This window comes from Lagopus muta, chromosome 10 (genome assembly GCF_023343835.1).
Source record: "Lagopus muta isolate bLagMut1 chromosome 10, bLagMut1 primary, whole genome shotgun sequence".
Lineage (NCBI taxonomy): Eukaryota > Metazoa > Chordata > Aves > Galliformes > Phasianidae > Lagopus > Lagopus muta.
The window spans coordinates 10194157-10213183 of record NC_064442.1 but is presented as its reverse complement, the minus strand read 5'-3'; the positions used below and the strand labels follow the sequence as shown (position 1 = coordinate 10213183).

General features: G+C 40.3%; 1 protein-coding gene and 1 long non-coding RNA gene across 4 annotated transcripts in view; one reads left to right on the top strand and one right to left on the bottom strand.

Moving 5' to 3' along the window:
- Positions 1–25: 25 nt before the first annotated feature.
- FBN1 (fibrillin 1) overlaps positions 26–19027 on the bottom strand; it is a 147647-nt gene continuing 128645 nt past the window's right edge. For all 3 annotated transcript variants that reach the window (XM_048956653.1, XM_048956656.1, XM_048956654.1), the window contains 16 exons: positions 17446–17595; positions 16021–16086; positions 15226–15342; positions 14783–14902; positions 13275–13397; positions 12732–12863; positions 11999–12124; positions 11136–11342; positions 10482–10607; positions 10156–10278; positions 9390–9506; positions 8848–8976; positions 7930–8049; positions 4840–5071; positions 3673–3847; positions 26–1299 (listed from right to left, as the gene is read on the bottom strand). In XM_048956653.1, coding sequence (XP_048812610.1) covers positions 910–1299; positions 3673–3847; positions 4840–5071; positions 7930–8049; positions 8848–8976; positions 9390–9506; positions 10156–10278; positions 10482–10607; positions 11136–11342; positions 11999–12124; positions 12732–12863; positions 13275–13397; positions 14783–14902; positions 15226–15342; positions 16021–16086; positions 17446–17595 — 2453 coding nt within the window. In that variant the 3' untranslated portion in view covers positions 26–909. The remainder of the gene's footprint in view (positions 1300–3672; positions 3848–4839; positions 5072–7929; positions 8050–8847; positions 8977–9389; positions 9507–10155; positions 10279–10481; positions 10608–11135; positions 11343–11998; positions 12125–12731; positions 12864–13274; positions 13398–14782; positions 14903–15225; positions 15343–16020; positions 16087–17445; positions 17596–19027) is intronic.
- LOC125698420 (uncharacterized) lies at positions 10220–13739 on the top strand. Its single transcript, XR_007379185.1, has 3 exons — positions 10220–10308; positions 12439–12619; positions 13563–13739. It is a non-coding gene; the product is annotated as an uncharacterized LOC125698420 (long non-coding RNA).

Below are 19027 nucleotides of genomic sequence, written 5' to 3'. Positions count from 1 at the left end.
AAGAACACAAAGCCACAGAATAAACTAAAAAAAAAAACTGTTTTATTGTGACATTTATGACATTGAACCCTTGCTGATATGAATGACTATGGGTACTCTTGACATGTTACATAATGTCATGGCGTAGGATGGCACTGATTGTCATCTGACTTTTGAGAATGTTTAATGGTCCCTACTGACCTCAGTGCATTTTGGCAAGTCACAGAAACTTTATCATCAGGTTTGTGTATACAGTTAACAAGTAGTTGGTCTTATAAGCACCATTACAAACCCTCACATTAAGGGTATTATTAATCTAGTTTACAAATGCTTCATTGATAAAAATAGCATGATTACAGTATACACACACTTAATTTACATGTAATGTATTATAGGCATAACTGAGATAAACTACTGAGCTAACTTTGGTTGATTGAAGTATTTAGACTGAATAATGGCAATTTTGGCTTCTAAGTTGTGTAAATATTACAGTGCATTTATAAATCTAGGTTGGAAATTTACTAGCACCAAATGGATATCATAAATGGCTGACCTAGTAAGTTGTAGTTGGAGAAGCGAAGTTTAAGAATTACAAAAATAGAGCTGTCCATCAGTTGAAAGCACATTCGTGTACCTCTGCTGAAATGATGATGTGTCTCAGCATCAGTGGCCAACTTCCAAAGGCAAAAGTCCCAGTTTTCAAGATTCAACATATCAAGGTAGCTCAGCTACAGTTAAAAGCCTGAGAAAGTGGTTGTTTTGAGCTAGGGTATTCATCCTGTACCTTGTTTATGTAATAATATAATAGTGCTCGTTCATACAAATGTACTCATGTAAGACTGTACCTATGATATGGAGAATCTGATTGGGAGAAATATTCAGTCCTACCTATCTATCTTTGGTTTAATTATTTGGTCTTTGGTTGATGAATTAATGAAGCAATATCTGAATTTTCATTTTCAGGTTATCTCCCAGCTCACCACTGAGGTAGTCTTTGTCATGTTTCTCTTCAAGCTGGTTAAGTTCCTTCTTTTTATAGAGTGGAATGCTACTGATTTGTAATGAATAGTTTCCAGGCACTGGCTTCTTCTTTGTGAAATGAAGGTAACTTATTCCGTCCTTCTTATTGATTCTAAAGAAACCATCTTCGTTTCCGGAGTCAATTAAATATCGGTTATGGTTTGTCAGTGTTGTGAGGGCAGGAAGCAGTTTCAGGATGCGATCTTTGTTACTGAGATCGGAGATGTTGATAGAAAAGACTGCTGCTTTCTCAATATCCCAGCTGGCAAGACTGACTGGAGGCTCCAGCTCTTGCTCATCCTGCACAAGAACAAATGATGTTAGCTGCCTTTGTCAGAGAACGTTTCACAGGCATCTGTATGTGTATTTCTCAGCCAGCTCATCCATTATTAATGAAATAGTTTTTAAAAGGAGATCTATAAAGTCCTCTGTCTAAACCATTCTTGGAGGCTTAGTGGTTGTCAGAATAGAGTTTTTGACACCGCCCCTGCATGGTAATGGAGGCACACAGTTTCTCCATCTGGGTCCTGCTGCCTGACATCTGGCTGTGCTCAGGGTCTGCGCCCAGTGTCCTACACTCTGCAAAGGCCTGTTGTTCTGCCTCTCTGTCAGGGAAATCACAAGCTAACAGGAATGATGCACAGAAGACAGCATGGTCTGTGGGAGAGGCATTCGTTTAGGTAGGAGTTTTCTACTTTGTGATATTTGCTCTGTTTAGACATGGAACTGGGGGCAGGCTGCTGGACAAGGAGCAATACCCCCTGCCTCCAAGTGACATCACTGTACTTCCCAAGTCTTGTATGTGTGAGTCACGCTGCAGGGGCAGACTGAAAACACTTCAGACAGCACATCAGCTAAATGCTATAATTTGGAAAGGAAGATACACATCATCTCAGACAAATGCCCTTACCCAGCACCAAGCACAGAGAAATTTGAAACGTGTTGCAGAAACAGTTTACAACCACACTCTTTGTTCTGGTCAAAAGCACTCTCTTACTCTCTTGTTTTCCCATGTTAGCAGAGCCATACGCTGAGCACACAATGGAAACAGCTAACCTGCCCTCAGATCTCCTGTATTCTTGTATGGAAAAGCAAGCTCTATCACATATACATGTGAGCAGAGAACACACATGGCAGCTCAGGGTCATGACAGTCTAACAACACTTCTGTACAAGAGTGTTCAGTGTATCTCTATTAAATTCTGAATGAAACACACATTTACATATGTGGACACGTACTCTTAGCTGAATGGCAAATACCGCAGTTGACACCTGCCATGACCTACTGCTTCTCTGGCTAGATCAGGTCAGATCCCTTCACCTGTAACACCAATGTCACCATAGAATGGATGAAGAAGTGAGAAGTCGAATGACTGTGGACTTGGTGACATTTCTCCTGCAAGCTGTTTATTGTTTTTAAAGCCTACATTTAACTGGTGGGAAAAAGATTTAAGCGTAGTGACTTGTGCGGGACATTGGACTGAATGACTCAACTGGGCATTCTGGCCCTGTATTCCAAGGTAAAATAAGCCTCAGGTAACGCAAGGGACTATTGTAAGATTGCACTTCTACTACAACTTTTGCACTCATGCTGGGAGAGTGACTTTTGGACAATGTGTGACAAGCTCAGTAGAACAACAAACCACCACAATTACAAACCACCTCAATCACACTGTGCCCCAGTGTTGTGACCAATACAGAACAAACTCCAGCAGGTGGGGTTTGGTAAAGGATTTACTTTTCATTAATGCTACTTCTCAAAACATTTGCCAAGAACTAATGGAAAATATTTCCCTCCAGGATGAATGAAAAAGGATGCCTTCTTCTTCACAGAAAGATAAAACTTGTCACACAGCAGCTAAGTTTTCATATGAACATGAGTGCAGAAACCACTTGTTAATGTTTGGTTAATATAAAAGAAACCAGTGACAACAGCTAGAAAGAAGTGGAGTTGGGTGAGCACTGCAATAGGTTTTACACATTCACTGGCACACAGTTATCCCACTGAGAGGCAAACAGAAACCTGTCTCTGTCCCTAGCAACTTCCAGGTGATGACAGATGAAGCTCAGCCTCCCTAATTCTGCCTGGACCAGCAGTGACTACAATAGGTGACCTCACTGACAGCTTTGGCCCCAGGCTGGCAGCTTGAGTGACTGTGAGTGTGTGGCTGAGCCCCAGGAAGAGCTGCAGCACTGGGATGCTCTGGACTCCCTCGAAGTTCAATGTTCACATCCAATGCTCTTTGTTTGCTTTGCTGTGGGCTCCGGACCCAGACACAACACAATCCTGCTTGGAGAGGTCCATCCACCCTGTCCACTGCATGCTGCCTTTCTGGCCACAAGGTCACACAAATGCTTTACTGCCTGCCATCCTCTTACACCAAGAGCCCGTTTGGCGGGTGAGAGCACTGTCCTCAGGACAGCTGGGTGGGTGTTTATTTTAGTGTTGATGCAATGTAGGTAGTGGGAATCAAAGAGTTGCATGGGACAACCTTTGTGTGACAGTGACAGAACAACTTCAGAAAGCCCTGACCCAGACACCTGGTGTCCAAAACCAGCCCCTTGGTCTACTTCAGGATAAAAATTTTTCCCATGGGATTGCTTTTTGGCATTCATCAATCCGAGACTGGCTTTCTTAAGATAACAAACCCCTTCCCCCCCCAGGATCAATTACCTCTGCTTCATTTGCAGTTTCATTAGTACTCCTGCGCTTCCTTCCTCTCTTGGGATAGCCATTGATTTTACATTCATAGCAAGCTTCTGGAGAGAGGGAGTTGTCATCCATTTCTCCGCTGAGTGAAAGCTCTTGTCCTTGACCTTTGCCTAGCCCAACTCCAGAAACACAGTGTCTGAGGAAGGAAGAAATCCAAAATTAATTCCAGTGAGACAGATATCTTAACAAAAGCTAAATTTGGGGACTGTGAATACAAATAATGAAGAAACTGTGTTGCACTCATTTCCCAGGAAATTTTCTGTCCAATTTAACAGGCAAAATTCTCATTGAATCACAAAGCAACTACCTCTTTGATTTCAATAATCTGTTTCCATGGGGCTTTGTCTAAAAGAGGCCTGCCAATGTGTAACATGTTTAAAAACACCAGTTTAGGCTCCAAGAAGTTGTTAGTTATTTCTGTCATCCAACCTGAAACGCAATGAGTGACCAATTTTCAAGAGGTGCAGAAAAATCTGAGAATTGGGGTCTTTCATGTAGTTCAAGTGAGCATCCCGAAGCTTTTAGTCACTTCTAAAATTTAAAGCACAATCTTTCTGCTTTCCAGTTCAGTGCTTGGTCCAACATGATGCACTGCCCTAACACTCCCAACTGGGCAAGTGAAAATTGGTTTCCTTGATAAAGCAGACATTTATTCAAAAAGTAATTCATTTGGAACACATAAGAATATGAAACATACAAGAACATATGAGCATATGAGATTGTAATTCCAATCACCACCTGTGTCTTTGGAGCTGGCAAGGCTTGTTTTGCTTTGCTTTTAAAACAGACAAGTGGTACACCACAAATCAGAGTGAGAGGTGTCAGCTCCCAAGAGGTGACCTCAGATAGCTTGGCTGGCTGCTGGGGTGTGCAAGAGAGAGGTGAAAACAGTAACTTTAAAGGGATTATGGAATCTGGTTGTTGTTACCAGATTTCCTTTAACACTAAAACCATGTAGCTCCTCCCTGTCTCCAAAAGAAGCAGGTGAATCCAACTCCTGAGCACCTCCACAATCCTGTCCATCTCTCTCAGTGGTGATAACACCCTGGTTCTGCTGCTCCACACTACAGAGAAGAGAGCGAGTTACGTCGCCTTTATGTCTGTTAGTTTAAAATGAGAATCCCTTACCCTTGTCCTATTCTGAAGTAACCAGGTGGACATCCACAGACATAGCCACCTTCAGTATTTGAACAACCATAACTGCATGGGGCTTGTGCAGAACCGCATTCATTGATATCTTGGCAACCTCCACTAAACTGTTCATACTGAAATCCGGTAGGGCACATACATTTATAGCTTCCCAAAGTATTGTGGCAAGATGCTCCTCCACAAATGTGTGCACTTAGACATTCATTTTCATCTGGAAAGGAAGAAGAACACACCATGTTAATTTCCACTCTCAGGTCAGTCCAACCTACCCCTTCAGAAAGAGGTGCTGCTGTACCAGATGCACAGAAACAAAGAGCAGGGCTCGGCCTCAACCCTGGCTGCTAGGAGGTGACTATGCCAGACAGCAGAGCAACACCTGGGCCACTGTACTGCAGATATCTCATACCACGTCAGTTCGTGCTCTCAACAGCTGAGAAGCAGAGGAGGGAACATTTCTTGTTCCAGAAAAAAAAACCTGAGGATAAAACTTCATAAGGTCGAGGATCTGGTCTAGTAATCCCATCCTATTAATCCCATAATCTACTCAAGATCAAAGAAAAACTAGAGGGAATCAGGCTCTGACACCTTTTCCAAGCACTGAAAATCCCAGCATGGATAAACATACAAAGCCCAGAGCAGCATCTCCAACCTACACGTCCAGGTTAGAGGAGAATAAGTGCTAATTCAGAGCATTACTGTCTTTTCCCAAACAATGTGACTGTTTGTTTTTTGTGTAAAAAGTGATGCTCTACTCTTTGCAGCGTGATTTTGCAGGGTGCTCCACAGAATTGTCTGCACAAGGCATGGGAGGAACCAAAGCATTCTTCAGTGATTATCTAAATATGTGCTGTATCAACATCAAAAGTCCCTGAACACTTCATCAAATAAGCTAAAAAAGGCACAAACTGTTTGCAGAGTTGAAATTGCAAAGTAATATGGAGGAATTGTTACAGAAATGCCTGTTACATGGATTCTTCCCCCATGTTATGCCCAGGAGATCTAGGAAAGTATCGTAAGTATATAATTACAGACATCAAAAGTGAACATGTGAGGACCTGAAGAGTTAAACTTGGGTCTGAATTCTAACTAAGCCCATACGAGCTTTGCCATTAACTTAGATTGATGTTTCAATGCTCAACAAACCGAACACATCTGAATTCATAGCAATTAGGTCAACTCCATAAATGAATATTTGAACCACAGAAACTTGCTGAACCACAAGGATACATACTCTGCCTTGTTCCACAGCAAACAGAACGTGGACATCACCAAGGTTAGCTCCCATATTTTAGGTGACTGTTGAGGAAAAGGTACAGGAGCCTTGGACTGTATGCAAGCTGTGCCATCAGGTGTCAGCTTTGCACTCTGGTGTTCTGCACTCCAATACACACAGCTCTGCCATGCTCAGCCTCAGCAGGAATGAGAGGTTCTGTGAGCAGGTGATGAAACCAGGTCTCATGCGCCACCATTTTGGGTTTCTGCCTGGACTGCCCCATGTCCAAGAAGGTGAAAGTGTTAGCCAAGTTTTTCCCCTCAAGCCTCATTTTCCCTAGTGAAGTCTCTGATGAAAGTATTTGTTGCTAAAGCGTTCTTTCATTGGGGCCTGAGAATTCAGAAACTGATAGTCCTGCCTGAAACCTGAACAGTAGTCTATGGTCACAAAAGATAAAAGTGTTCACCTTGTTTGAGAACCAGGCTAGAAATGCACTGAGTTTAAAGATGTCAGTCAGGAAGACTCAGAAACAGCAAGGATATATTGCAAAACTGCAGCAGAGCTGCACTCTTTCACATTCCACAGTGTCTTCCAGCAGTCAGAACTGCTAGTTCTTACAGGCTTGTTTGATTTTTCTCTCGTGCCAATTATTAGATTCTAATTTAACTCTATGCTCTGCTAGTTTAGTTAGCACTCAAGGCCATGCTGTATTTGAGTTCCTCCTTGTTCTCTTGTATGCAATCAGCATTAAGCACTGGAGCACAAGCAAGCAAATGTCACAGCAAGGACTGCATAAAACGTCAGGAAACTTGGTAAGCACGATGAAAAACAGAGATCTCCCCAGAGCACCACAGTGCTAACAAGCTAAGGCATTTTTATGTTTCTGAAAGCAAAGAAAGCTAAACAAAGAGATACGAAGCTCTTTGTTCTCAAAGTAATCAAACACATCTCCGCTATCTACACAAGACTAGCCTATGTGAAGCCCATTAGACGTAACTGAAACTGCACAAAGCTGTCACGAGAGGAAAACTTATTGAAGTGCTTCTTCTGTTTGCACATGCTGCATGCTATGGGAAGATACAGAGACATTTCTCATGACTCCTGCAGAGGACCCCGTTCTGTCTGCTCATGTCATACCCTGCAGCGACGCAGCCTCTGCACATGCAGCCTCATCTAAGACAGCTCAGAGAACCAAATTTTAGACAAAAAGAAATACGCATTTTAATTTTCCAGTGTATTTACTTCTTAAAATAAATAAAGAACACTAGCTTTTGTCACTTATAACTAGTAAATTCTATTACAAAGCTGCAAGGAATCATCTTTAGACAGATGGCAGCAGCTTTAGTCAGTTATGAGAAAAGACTGATTCTGTAAAGAGCTTACACACAGCAAGCTTGCTGTAGGTGTTGTAACAAATGATAAAAGCACGGATTGAGTAGGATTTTAATAGAATTTAAAATTATTTACTCCAGAAGTTTAACTTTACCATATAACAACCCGAACTTTTAGTTTTGAACCTGCCAGGTTTAACCAACTCTCAGATTGGAGACTGCTGCATGGCTGAGAAGTCCTTCGTTCACATCACAAGATGCATGTGAGTAATGCACTTTTCCTCAAAATCAATACAACATCTTGCACCCTCAAAGCTCACCTTGTTTGTACTTACCTCATTGAGCCAGGATATGAGCTACCGGCTGTTTCAAACCAACTGCCTTTCCTAGGACAACTCAACTTGAAATGTAACTCCACTGAATGTAGTAAATTATGATCAGAAAAAAATATATGGCAAACTGAACCATTGCCCTTGACTTGTTGCTGCATGCATTTCCATACAGAAACTATAAAAAATGACTTGCCAACACATTGGTTCCACTGGTAATGCTGGAGATATCCTTGTGGGCAGCTACACCTGTATCCTCCGATTATGTTTTGGCAGCCATGCTGACACCGATGGTTTCCATCACATTCATCAACATCTAAAAAGGTGAGATACACTCTGAATTCTGGGAGAGAGGCTCAAATTGTACTAATTTGAAAACTGTGTTACAAGTAATCATCCATACGTACAGGGATAATGCAGGTTATTCCAAAACCCTGACCAGCAATGGGAGACCACTTCAGGCCTTTCAGGTTTGGAGTTCTGGTTCTACAGCAAGAACTTATGGCAGAAAACCACCAAAGGCTCAAATCCACCCACAGATTCCATAGCTACTGCATTCTGCTGTGGAGCAGAGAGCAGAAAGCCAAAAAAGGCTTTCCAAAGGATCCAACCTCCAAAGCGAAGAATTCCTTGCTTTTACCTAAGCATCAAACCCAGCAATCCCAAGATAACTTTTTTCAAAGCAAACCAAACCCTGTTCTGTGAAAAGGCTCTAGGGACCCAGAGAAATAAAGCCAACAGCCCGTGAAAAACCCGTAGGTCACCTTGCAGATGCAAGACTTCCTGTCCTTGGTGAGTCCCTCAGAAATCCAGGCAGGATTTGACACAAGTCCATTGAACTTGTGATTCGTAAACTAAAACATTCCAGACTAAATTGAAGTATCCTCAGAAGATTTCAGCTCTCTAGAATCCCACAGGTTATCAATGTCTTCACACCCATGAAGAGAAATATGTCCCTATTGATAAACTTCTAAATCCCATCCTCCCTTCAATCTGAATATACTCGATAGGATTTGGTTCTAATACTGTATATCCTTCCTTGGACAACAGCAGGATGAGAAAAGATGTAGGAAAGCAAGATAAGATGAAGTTTGACGCTCTGTGCTGCACCTACCTTCACAGCTAAGCCCAGTCTGGTCGAGTGAGAAGCCACGCTGACATTCACACACAAAACTTCCTGGAGTATTCTGGCAAATACCTTTTGCCCCACATAAATTAATTTCTGTAGCACATTCATTATTATCTGAAGGAAATCAAAGTCTGAGTGTTACTTTTTATTCTTCATAGTAAAGATGATGATTTAGCAATGCTGACAATGAAAGGTTTGTGACAAGCAGTAAAGAGACATTAGCAACGTAGCTGTCTTACTGCCCACTCCATTTCTCACTTTTTACTACAGAAGAGCTGACAATTTTAATTTAAAATAAATTAAGAACAGCTTTGGGAAAGGAAATGCTTCTTTTTTTTTTCGCCAAGAAAAAAAAAGTGTAGTTCAATATTCTAGTCTTCAGACATCTTCACACCAATAATGGAGGATCATTAGAAGAAAGACCCAACATGCAGATCAGAAAGTGCGTTTTGCTGAAAGTAGTTTAATTTGACATTTCCACAGACCAAAGGTGCTTCTGTTTCTTTTGTGTTTCTCACATCACTTACCAATGCAGGCTGTATGGTGCTGAGTGAATCCCGGAGGACATTTACAAGTAAAGCCCCCAATAGTGTTGACACAAAGGAACTGGCAGTTGTGCTGCTTTGTTGCACATTCATCAAGATCTAAAAAACAAGCAAACATTTTTCATTTGTTTCCTTGCGAGGATCTGACAGTTCAGCTGGACTTAGAAGTGACTGCAAATAAATAATGTATCAGATAAAGGTATTTGAATCTAAATCTCATTTCCACACTGGCATCCAATTCCTTGAACACGGAGCCCCTCACATTACGAATGGGACTTCAGAGCTATAGTAGCGTCTGTGCTAATGCAGGTTTACAGACACCACTCTCACCTGTCTGTAAGATGCTATTATACTGTAATGCCTGCTCTAGCTGTAGTCAGTCAATGTGAGAAGAAGTGGCAGATTGCAACATGGTATTGTATTGAAGAATGCCAAATTTAGAATCACTGCCCAAGCTTCTGTAGTTTCAGTCAGAGCTCTGGTACAAGATATAGGAAATAAGTGAAAATATAACGAATGTTTGAAAGTCTCTCCTGCAATGTTGTCCTTTATTCAGCATAATGCAGAGGAGGTAGGTTAAAACTCTGTTGATGCTGGACAATGCACTGAAAACAATGTTCATCTTTGAGCTGGAGACTATTAGAATTATTATAACTAGCATTGTAAAGATTTACCTTATTTAAATGTTCCTGGATTAGTATTTGCCCATGAAACATTAAGTTTCTGCAATAAATTGCTTGTTTGTTACCTTTGCAGCTTCTCCCATCTTCTTGAAGGATGTACCCTTTTGGACATGAACACTGGAAGCTCCCCTCTGTGTTTTTGCAGATGAAATTGCAAGGTTTGGGGGACTCATTACATTCATTCAGATCTAAAATAAGCAAAATCAGATAACAACCAGGTAACAGCCAGCATTTGTGATGTTTTTTAAGATGCTCAAATTAATGAAGGACATTTTTTTCCTCATTTTTCAAAGTTTTTGTATTTCTTTCCACAAGCCATCTCTTTGTAATAACCTTCATGTACATGCAGCATAATAAACTTTATTTTCATAGAACATAATGAAAAACCTACCTATGCAAAGAGTGCCAGTTATATCTGTAGTATAGCCAAGGTTGCAGTGACAACGGTAAGATCCCCTTTCATTGATGCATTCCCCATTACGGCAGACATCGTGGATAACCTTGCACTCATCAATATCTGCAGTTAAATGAAGGTTAGTTCACAAGAGAACATCATAAAGAGCTAATTTTATAAAGTTACAGTAGGTTCTTGTGATCTGACATTAAAAAGCCCTACAGAAATTAAAAGACTACATAGCAAAACACTGAACAGATTAGGGAGAAATATTAAGTGGAAAAATATGAAATGGAGCATTAATCTAACTTTCAAATGCAATAAGTTGTAAGTGTAAGCAAACAAGTGGAACTGATCATATATTAACTCCATGAATCAAACATCACTTTGCTCTCATGTACACAAATAGCTCTTGATGTGCACCCACAAGTCAAATGCAAGAATGCGAATTCCCACCTGAGAGCGTGTCAGTCAGCCAGCATGCCAAATAAATATCTGCCAAGCAGGGACAGATGCCTTCTCATCAAAGGCCTTTGGCTTTTCCTCCTCCCAAATGACTGTGCTCTCTCCACATGAAAACTCTTAGAAAATCTGGACTGATATCCAAAAAATTTAAATTATCTAAGGTGGTGTTTTTAGGTAAGTCAGTACCTGCTCCATTGGACATGTATCCCCGACCATGAGGACAAAGCTTCTTAAAGGCCACAGTGCCTGGGAAGGGGCAGACCTCGCAGTTTGGCCCCCAGCCTCGGCCACCATCACAGCAGCATTCAGACTTGGTGACAGAGTTTCTGTTACTTGATCCAATCTGACACATACTTTGTAAGACTTCAGTGAAGCAGTAGCCTTCCCTGTTGTCTGGAAGACAAATTATGCATTACAGAGAATCCTAACGGCAATGACCTCCAGAAGGTCATGAGATATTAGGAATTTAGTCAGAAATATAAAAGAAAGGGCATACTTCACCCTGGGACTGTGCAACTGAGAGTGAAAGACTACCAGCAGTAAGAAAGAGAGCACAACGTCTAAGGGAAACAAAGAAGACAGGAAATTTAGCAAAAGGTGGAACACAAGTTACATTATGCTTACAAAAAGATACATTTCTGTTTGATTCCAGAGGAGAAAGATTGGCTGAAAATCAGACCCAGAGAAAAGGCAGAGCAATTCCAGGCTGGCTGATACCACCCCACTGTAAGCTTGCACAGCTAGCCAACCCAATGTGACTGATCAAAGCGGCATACAGTTAGCACAGGAGGACTGAAATTGCAGGACACCTATTTAAAAAGGCCCCTTCTTGCAGGAATGTAAATTCAAGACCGTGTTTATTCACTGTTATATTTCTAAGTTTAAGCTTCTGAGTACTTCTGCAAAATGAGACAACTCACTAAGTTGTAAAGCAGCCTAAAACAAGAGTCACATCTGACTGCCAAAAAAACCCAGCTAGAGTGACTCCCAGACAACAGAACTCCTGTTACTCAAGTGATTATTCATGAGGGTGTTACTGTTGGACTTACCAAGGCATTCGTTCTGAGTGTCACTGACTGTGAATCCCTCATTGCATTCACATCTGTAACTTCCCACTGTGTTTACACACCGACCATTCTCACAGAGTCCAGGCTTGGTCTGACATTCATTCTCATCTGTTTTTTTTTAAAATGATATGGGAAAAATCAAGTCCATTACTGTATTAAAGCAGACTAGAGAAGTTTTTACGGAGTTTTTGAGCTGAACATTATCTTGTAAAACTTGCACATATATTATTTATTTTTGTTATAAAAATTCTATTAATTTTCAGAGGAAAGATGGCAGTCCAGCTCACTTTATAGATGTTGTTTCTAAGTTTTCTCTTCAACATATTCCTCAATGGTTTTCAAAATTGTTCATAGTTATAGCTGCATTTCTTTATGTCATCCAAAGTTTTACAATTCATATCTACCTTTATTCTTTTTAACAGAGATCAACAAGCTCACAACAGTGAGCCCAATTCTCTGCTCACCACGAGCAATTAATTCATCAACAGCAGTGCAAGCTAGTTGTACAGACAGCCACATCCAGATTTTCCACTTACTGCCCAGATGTGTGAACACCTATACAGCAAAATGATATGTGTATAGCACTGATGATCCAGTATGCAGGTAGGTGCATAATTCTTCCCTTGAGTTCTTTAATGTTTTGCTAAATCCAAAATTTTCAGCTCTACTGAGAGACTGTGTGTTTCAAAAGCTTCAGTACTTCAGTGCCACTTACCTATACAACCTTCTCCATCTGGCCTGCGTTGGTAACCTGGTCCGCAGATGCACATATAGGTGCCTATTAGGTTTTTGCACTCCATTTGTTTTGAGTCACAATCATGACTGCCTTCTTCACACTCATTCTGATCTAAAACACAAGGTTTAGACTTCATTATATGGAGAGATGCTCTTCGAAATTCATAATAAGAAATTCTGACTTTGCAATTTTAATCCAATCAAATTTAGCACTTTCTACCAGATATACCAGTCTAGAGCAAATTCATTTCTCCCTAGTGCCCTTGAAGAGAGCTGCATATCATCTGATGTGACCTCACTTATGGAGATGTCTAGGTTTACTGGCAGGACAGTAATGCAATCATAATACATAATACAATCAACTGTGTAATGCAAACCATAGAATTTCATCCCAAATTCTTTCCGACCCCATTACCTCCTGGGATTAAAACTCTGTCCCATTACTGCAGTGAGTCAGAGCCCTACCCCTGCAGGAACTTGAAATCATTAGCTCACAACTGTGAGAGTCTGGTAGGAGTTTTACCTCTGCACATTCTCCGGTCCTCTCGCAGAACATACCCTGCAGGGCACTTGCACTCATAGGATCCAAAAGTGTTCACACAGCGGAAAGCGCAGAGCAGAGGGTTCTGAATGCACTCGTTGACATCTGGATTCAGAGTGGCAAAGACCATGTGAAGTGAAACGCGCTTTTGCAAAACGCAGCAGACTTAAACACGCAGGTTTTAGTTACAGCCAAAGATCCCAGTTTAACACAGGCTAAATTTTAACTGTTGAAGACTCACATTTCTACTTGTTATGGATTTCCGTATAGGAAAAGGCATCAGACATGCCAGCATGTTTGCACAGCTACCTGAAGTCTCAATATCTCCAAAGAGAAACAGCCAACGCAAATGATTTCCACATCAATGTTGCCAAAATCCTGTAAGTTAAAACTATCTTTTTCATTTCTAGGCTCAATTTTTATTATTTACGTATTTTTAAATTCTAGATTCACTAATTCAGCTTCTTCATACACTGAATTCCTTAAAACATTGCTCTTACTAGAAAGTGCATTTACATACACTCTGGGTTACTTGAATAATTACTGTCATATAATGATGTTTACACTCTGCTAACTCCTCTGCAATTTGAGCTTTTGACCAAATTCCACAGGGAAGTAAACGAAGTTCTAACTGTATATAAAACTAATGTGAGCTGATGCAAAAATAGAACCATTCTTTTGTATGGCTTTGCAAACTAGATTGTGGCAGATAATTGAAGAACAGCTGTGTCAGGTCAGATAAGAGTGTCAGAATGTCCTAGGACATTCTCCTCTCTCTGGCTATAACTTAAGGGAAAAGTATTTAAAAAAATGCACCATGTATGCAGAGATCTTTCCCCTGATACAGCCTCTCAGTTTAAGGACTTCCATAGCCAAAAGCCACATCCAAACTATCAAGCTTAATTTCCAGTGATGGATTCCCACACAAATTTGTGCAAACTCCTTCTGGATCAATTTATATTTGTGGCCTCTCTAATGTTCTGCAGCAAAGAGTTTCACTACTTAAGTAAGCACTATACATATAAAAATGTTTGCTTTGGTTTGTGTCTAACATGTTCCCTCTAGTTCTGGTACCCTCACCACTTGTGGCTTTATAAATTTAAATTATATATCTCTTCAACCACATTTACCACACTGAAAGATTCTACTCTAATTAATTTTCTGTGTGCTTCTTCTAAAACTCTGATCTTCCTTATTGCTCCCTTCTTTGTACACTTTCACTTTTTAATTTCTGAAATAAGAGACCGAAGCATGAAAAACATTCAGCACAGGGGTACCACAGTAATTTTATAGTGCTGTGCTGTCTGTTTGTTCTGTTTCTTTCATAACAAACCCAAGTAGTCCATTTTCTACTTTCACCTTTGCTTAGCATTTCAGAAATCCTCCACAGACTTTTTAAGCTGCTTTACTCTCCTTGACTGTTTTCTGAAACGAGGAAGCTGTTTCAGCACACAACGGCAGTGGCTGTCCTTAACATGTGGGAGTCTCACCTTCACAGGTCATCATTGGTCCAGGCTCAAACCCATCAACACAGGTACATTCAAAACCTCCCACCACATTCCTGCAAGTTCCATTTCCACATGGATTTCCAACAGCACATTCATCAGTATCTGCAAGCAAATAAATCAAGGCAAGACTACGCAGTTATTCTCAACTAAAAGGTACAAAACTCTAATAAGCAACAACAACAAAACACAAGAACTCATTTAAGCTACTGAATTACAGTCACTTGAGATCACTGGTGGTTTTCTTGGGCAAACTCCCAGCCAAAGGAAGACTGACCTAGAACAGGTTGCTCAAGCCCTGCCTACTCAGGTTTTGATCACTGGCGTGGATGGAGACTACGTTAGAATAACATATCTCCATAACATCCTTAATGCCATACTTAGCAATTCAGTTCTTTTAAAACGGAAGATGAAGCAGCTGTACCTACCCACACATTGAGTTTCTTGTAGGATGTAACCATATGGACATTCACAGCGGAAAGATCCATCCGTGTTGATACACTGGCCAAATTTACAGTTATCTGGATCAAGGCACTCATCCACATCTGAACAACACAAGAAACACAAACAACACATTAAATGTAATTTATTTCATATGGTTTTAGACTTCTCTCAAAGAACAAGTGTTGTCCTTGCAAGAAACATTCCTAACCAAACAACAAAAATGGTATTATTTGAGTTTTGACAGATTAGGTCGTGGGCACAAAATCTGGCTTACAGGCAAGCTTTCAGAACTCAAAAAAAGAAACTGATTCTAAATGTCATATAAAAATCTGAGTGATGCCACAAGGAGAGAGGCAGATAAGAAAAACAGCAGCCATTTAGTGCTCCTTGATTAAATGATATAGCTGAAATGATATCTGTCTTGGATGAGAGCAGAATGTACTGAAGGGATGTGGCAAACTGTGGTTTGCACTTTCAGAGCTTGGAAACAGGTTACATATATTACACAAGGAAAGCCGTGAAACACTGTGATCCATGCTCTGGGTCCTACACAAGTTTCTTAGAAAGTCTGAGAAGCTTAAATTAAAAATGCTAAATTAATTTCTGATATATGAGACATTGAGATTTATTTTTAAAATTGGTTTAAATAGTTGAAAAAAAAGTAGTTTCCAAAAGTTATGTCTTTTGAAAATATTGATTCTCAGTTGAAAGGCACAATGGTCTATGGATAAAAAATGGCGCAACAACAGCACTGGCAATTGTGTACTTCATGCACTTACCCAGTCTTGCATCACCAGGTCCAACAAGGATGCCAATTCCAAATGGACAAATTTGTCTGAATGCCTCTGTTTAAAAAAAAAAAGAAAAAAAAAGTTCAAAGCATAAGTAAAATTCTATTGTGGAGGTGAGCATTATCCATAAACTTTGCAATCAGACAGCAATTCATCCTTCTCGTGTTCAGATCCAGAAATATAGTACATAATGTACAGAATTTACTTTGGTCTTACAGCCATGAACTAACTGTACTTTTCATCTGATATCCTCTGTGTGCAAATGTAAAAGGCTGTGAACAATGAGCATTATGTAACTTGCTTCAAGGATCAAACAAATGCAAAATTTCCATCTTAAAAGTATCAGTACCAGTGACTGCATTCTTTTCTACTATAAACTAAAGAGCTCTTAGATTTTCTGAAGAAAATACAATCTCATCTGTAGTCACTAGTTGGTTGAAATAACTTTAATACAGGTAGGATGAGAGTATAATTTTGGGGTTCAGCTTAGACTGAAGTTGCCGTTCTGTTTTCAAATCCACAAAATGCTGTGATATGTGTTACAGTTTTCCAGCTGATTGGTTCAAATGCTCCAAGGGCAAATGAATGACTCACACAGGCAATATGCCCAGAAGGAATATTGCAGCTGGCACATCTGATTTCTCTTTTCTCCCCTTGTTTTTGTGTGGACTGTCTGCAAAACATCTACATGACATATTAGTGAAATGAGCTGTATTAATGTATTGCTGAAACCAGTAATGCTGTTAACCACATCTGTCAGTATGAATTAAAGTGTGTGCAGCAAATTGCACTACAATAGTACAAAGGCCTGTTGACTTGTTTGATGCTTAGTTGCAGTCTTACAGAGGATGCTAACAAAGGAAAGTATTTCTTTAGTAACAGCCCATGGATGCTTTCCCTCATAAAGGCCTCTGCTTTGTCATTCTCTGTTATTTCTGCAAGCCATTTGCACTGAAAAGACTGCAAGTCAGATTTTTTTAAGAAGTAATAAATTTTAGTCACAAAATGCAACAAAGTGATTAAGGTGTAGATCTAGTTCTATTGTTTGTAAAATAAAAACACACTTGGGTTTTATTTTTATGGCACCTCTTCCTACACTTGGACTAACTCTATTTGCATCTTGCAGGTGTTTCCTCATAGAGCCTATTACCTTTCTACTGCAGTATGTGACACTTACACAGCTAAACATTCACCTCCTGATCATATTAATAAACCTATAAGCAAGCACTGAGTGCAGTTGAGAGATGCTTTATGAGACTGCAAAACCATCTACATTAAAGAGGGCAAAGACAACTGTTAGGGTTAAACAGCTATGAAAAATTATTGTTCCTAATTCTTTCTTATAAGAAAGCCAGTCGTCTTTCAGTTCTGATAGATTGTCACAACACTGAGGTTACCAAGTCAACAACGCACCGTCTGCTTCCTCTGGGCAGAGTTCACAGGGATCTCCCCATCCCTGTCCTTTTAGGGCACAACAACATTCTTGTTTGGAGTGGTTTCGGGACTTTGGCACAGAACATTTTCCATCTTCAAATTTGGTAAAGCAGTAACTCACTCGCAGATCTGCATTGAGAAAAAAGTTGTTATGAGCAGTTAGAGTGACTTTGAGGCAGTTTTCAACTAGAGGTGTAAATTGCAAATTACATGAAGCCAACCCTCCATGCCCCAACAAAACACCCAGCTTCTATATGAGACTAACAAGGACAATTACTGCCTCTGACTGGAGAAGACTGGAAGAGGGACACACATTCTAACCCAGTAAAGGAAATCTACAGGATAGAGTGTCCTATCTCAGTCAGGGAAAAGGAAAAGATTTTCTTTTTGTTCAGCAGAAATGCCAGGGCTGCACCCTCCTCCCACCTTCACTCCTCTTTGTGAAAACTGAATACTGATTTATTTACATTTTGTTAGTAGTAAGAAACACTTCAGTAAAGAGATTTAAGTAAACTTGCAATGATAATGCTGCTTAGTGTTAAACTGAGGAGCAATTTTTAACAGCACTTTCCTTCTTCATTCTTTCCTGAGGCACACACAACAAAGAAAACTGGCCTTGCGGCACTCCTTCAAGCTGGGCAACCAGGATGCTGGAATAGAGCTGAGATCACAGACCACAAGCATCCAGCAGGCAGAGAGCTGGCAGCTCACTGGGCTGGCAGGGGAACAGCAATGGGCCAGTTGTGGAAGCAGCTGCTCATCCAGTTTTCTGGCCACTGCATCAATGCTGGGCAACGTCCAGACTTTACAAAAGCAAAGTAACAGGAAGTTTTAAACAAAAGTTTGTTTGGCCCAAGATACTAGAACAAAACCCTCTTCTGGGGAGGATGAGGAGAAACACAGTTCTTGTGTACATACAAGCATGCATTTTCCTCTGATATTATATGTGAAACCATGGTCTGTTTTCTACACAGACGATTAAGCTGCATTTTTTATTATGATCTTGTTTCTTGTTTGCTTTTTTGTTTTCTCCTTACCTGGAGAGAACAACACCCTCAGGGTAAAGAAATCTCATACAAGCTACAAAAGCACAGCTAAAGCAGCTGTGTGACTTTCTCAAAGTTAAGGGAAGGAGCTGCGCCAAACTCCGTGGTGGTTTGGAGACTTGGATCAACGTTTACTGCAGGTTGGGTTCCCTTTTTTTTTATTTTTTTTTTAAACCAAAGCCACAGTTTCATTTAGCCCACTGTGAAGTGAAGAACTCACTACAGTGTCAACAAGTATCACCAGTCTGTGCCAAGCCTAACTACAGAGGTCCTTATAAAGGTCTTACTCATCAGCGGTTAGCACTGTGCACACTGTGTATGGGACATTTAATGATGTATCTATTTAATAATTTCCCAAGTCTTTAAAATAACTCATTCCCTAATTTGCTGTGCTTTTTCTTTATCCACATTATTAACCAACCTGTGGGTTTTCATTGCTAGATGTTCAGCTTTTAGCATTTAACCTCCAGTGTACGTGGTAATCTTGAAGCCTTACATCTTGAAAAAGCTTCTGC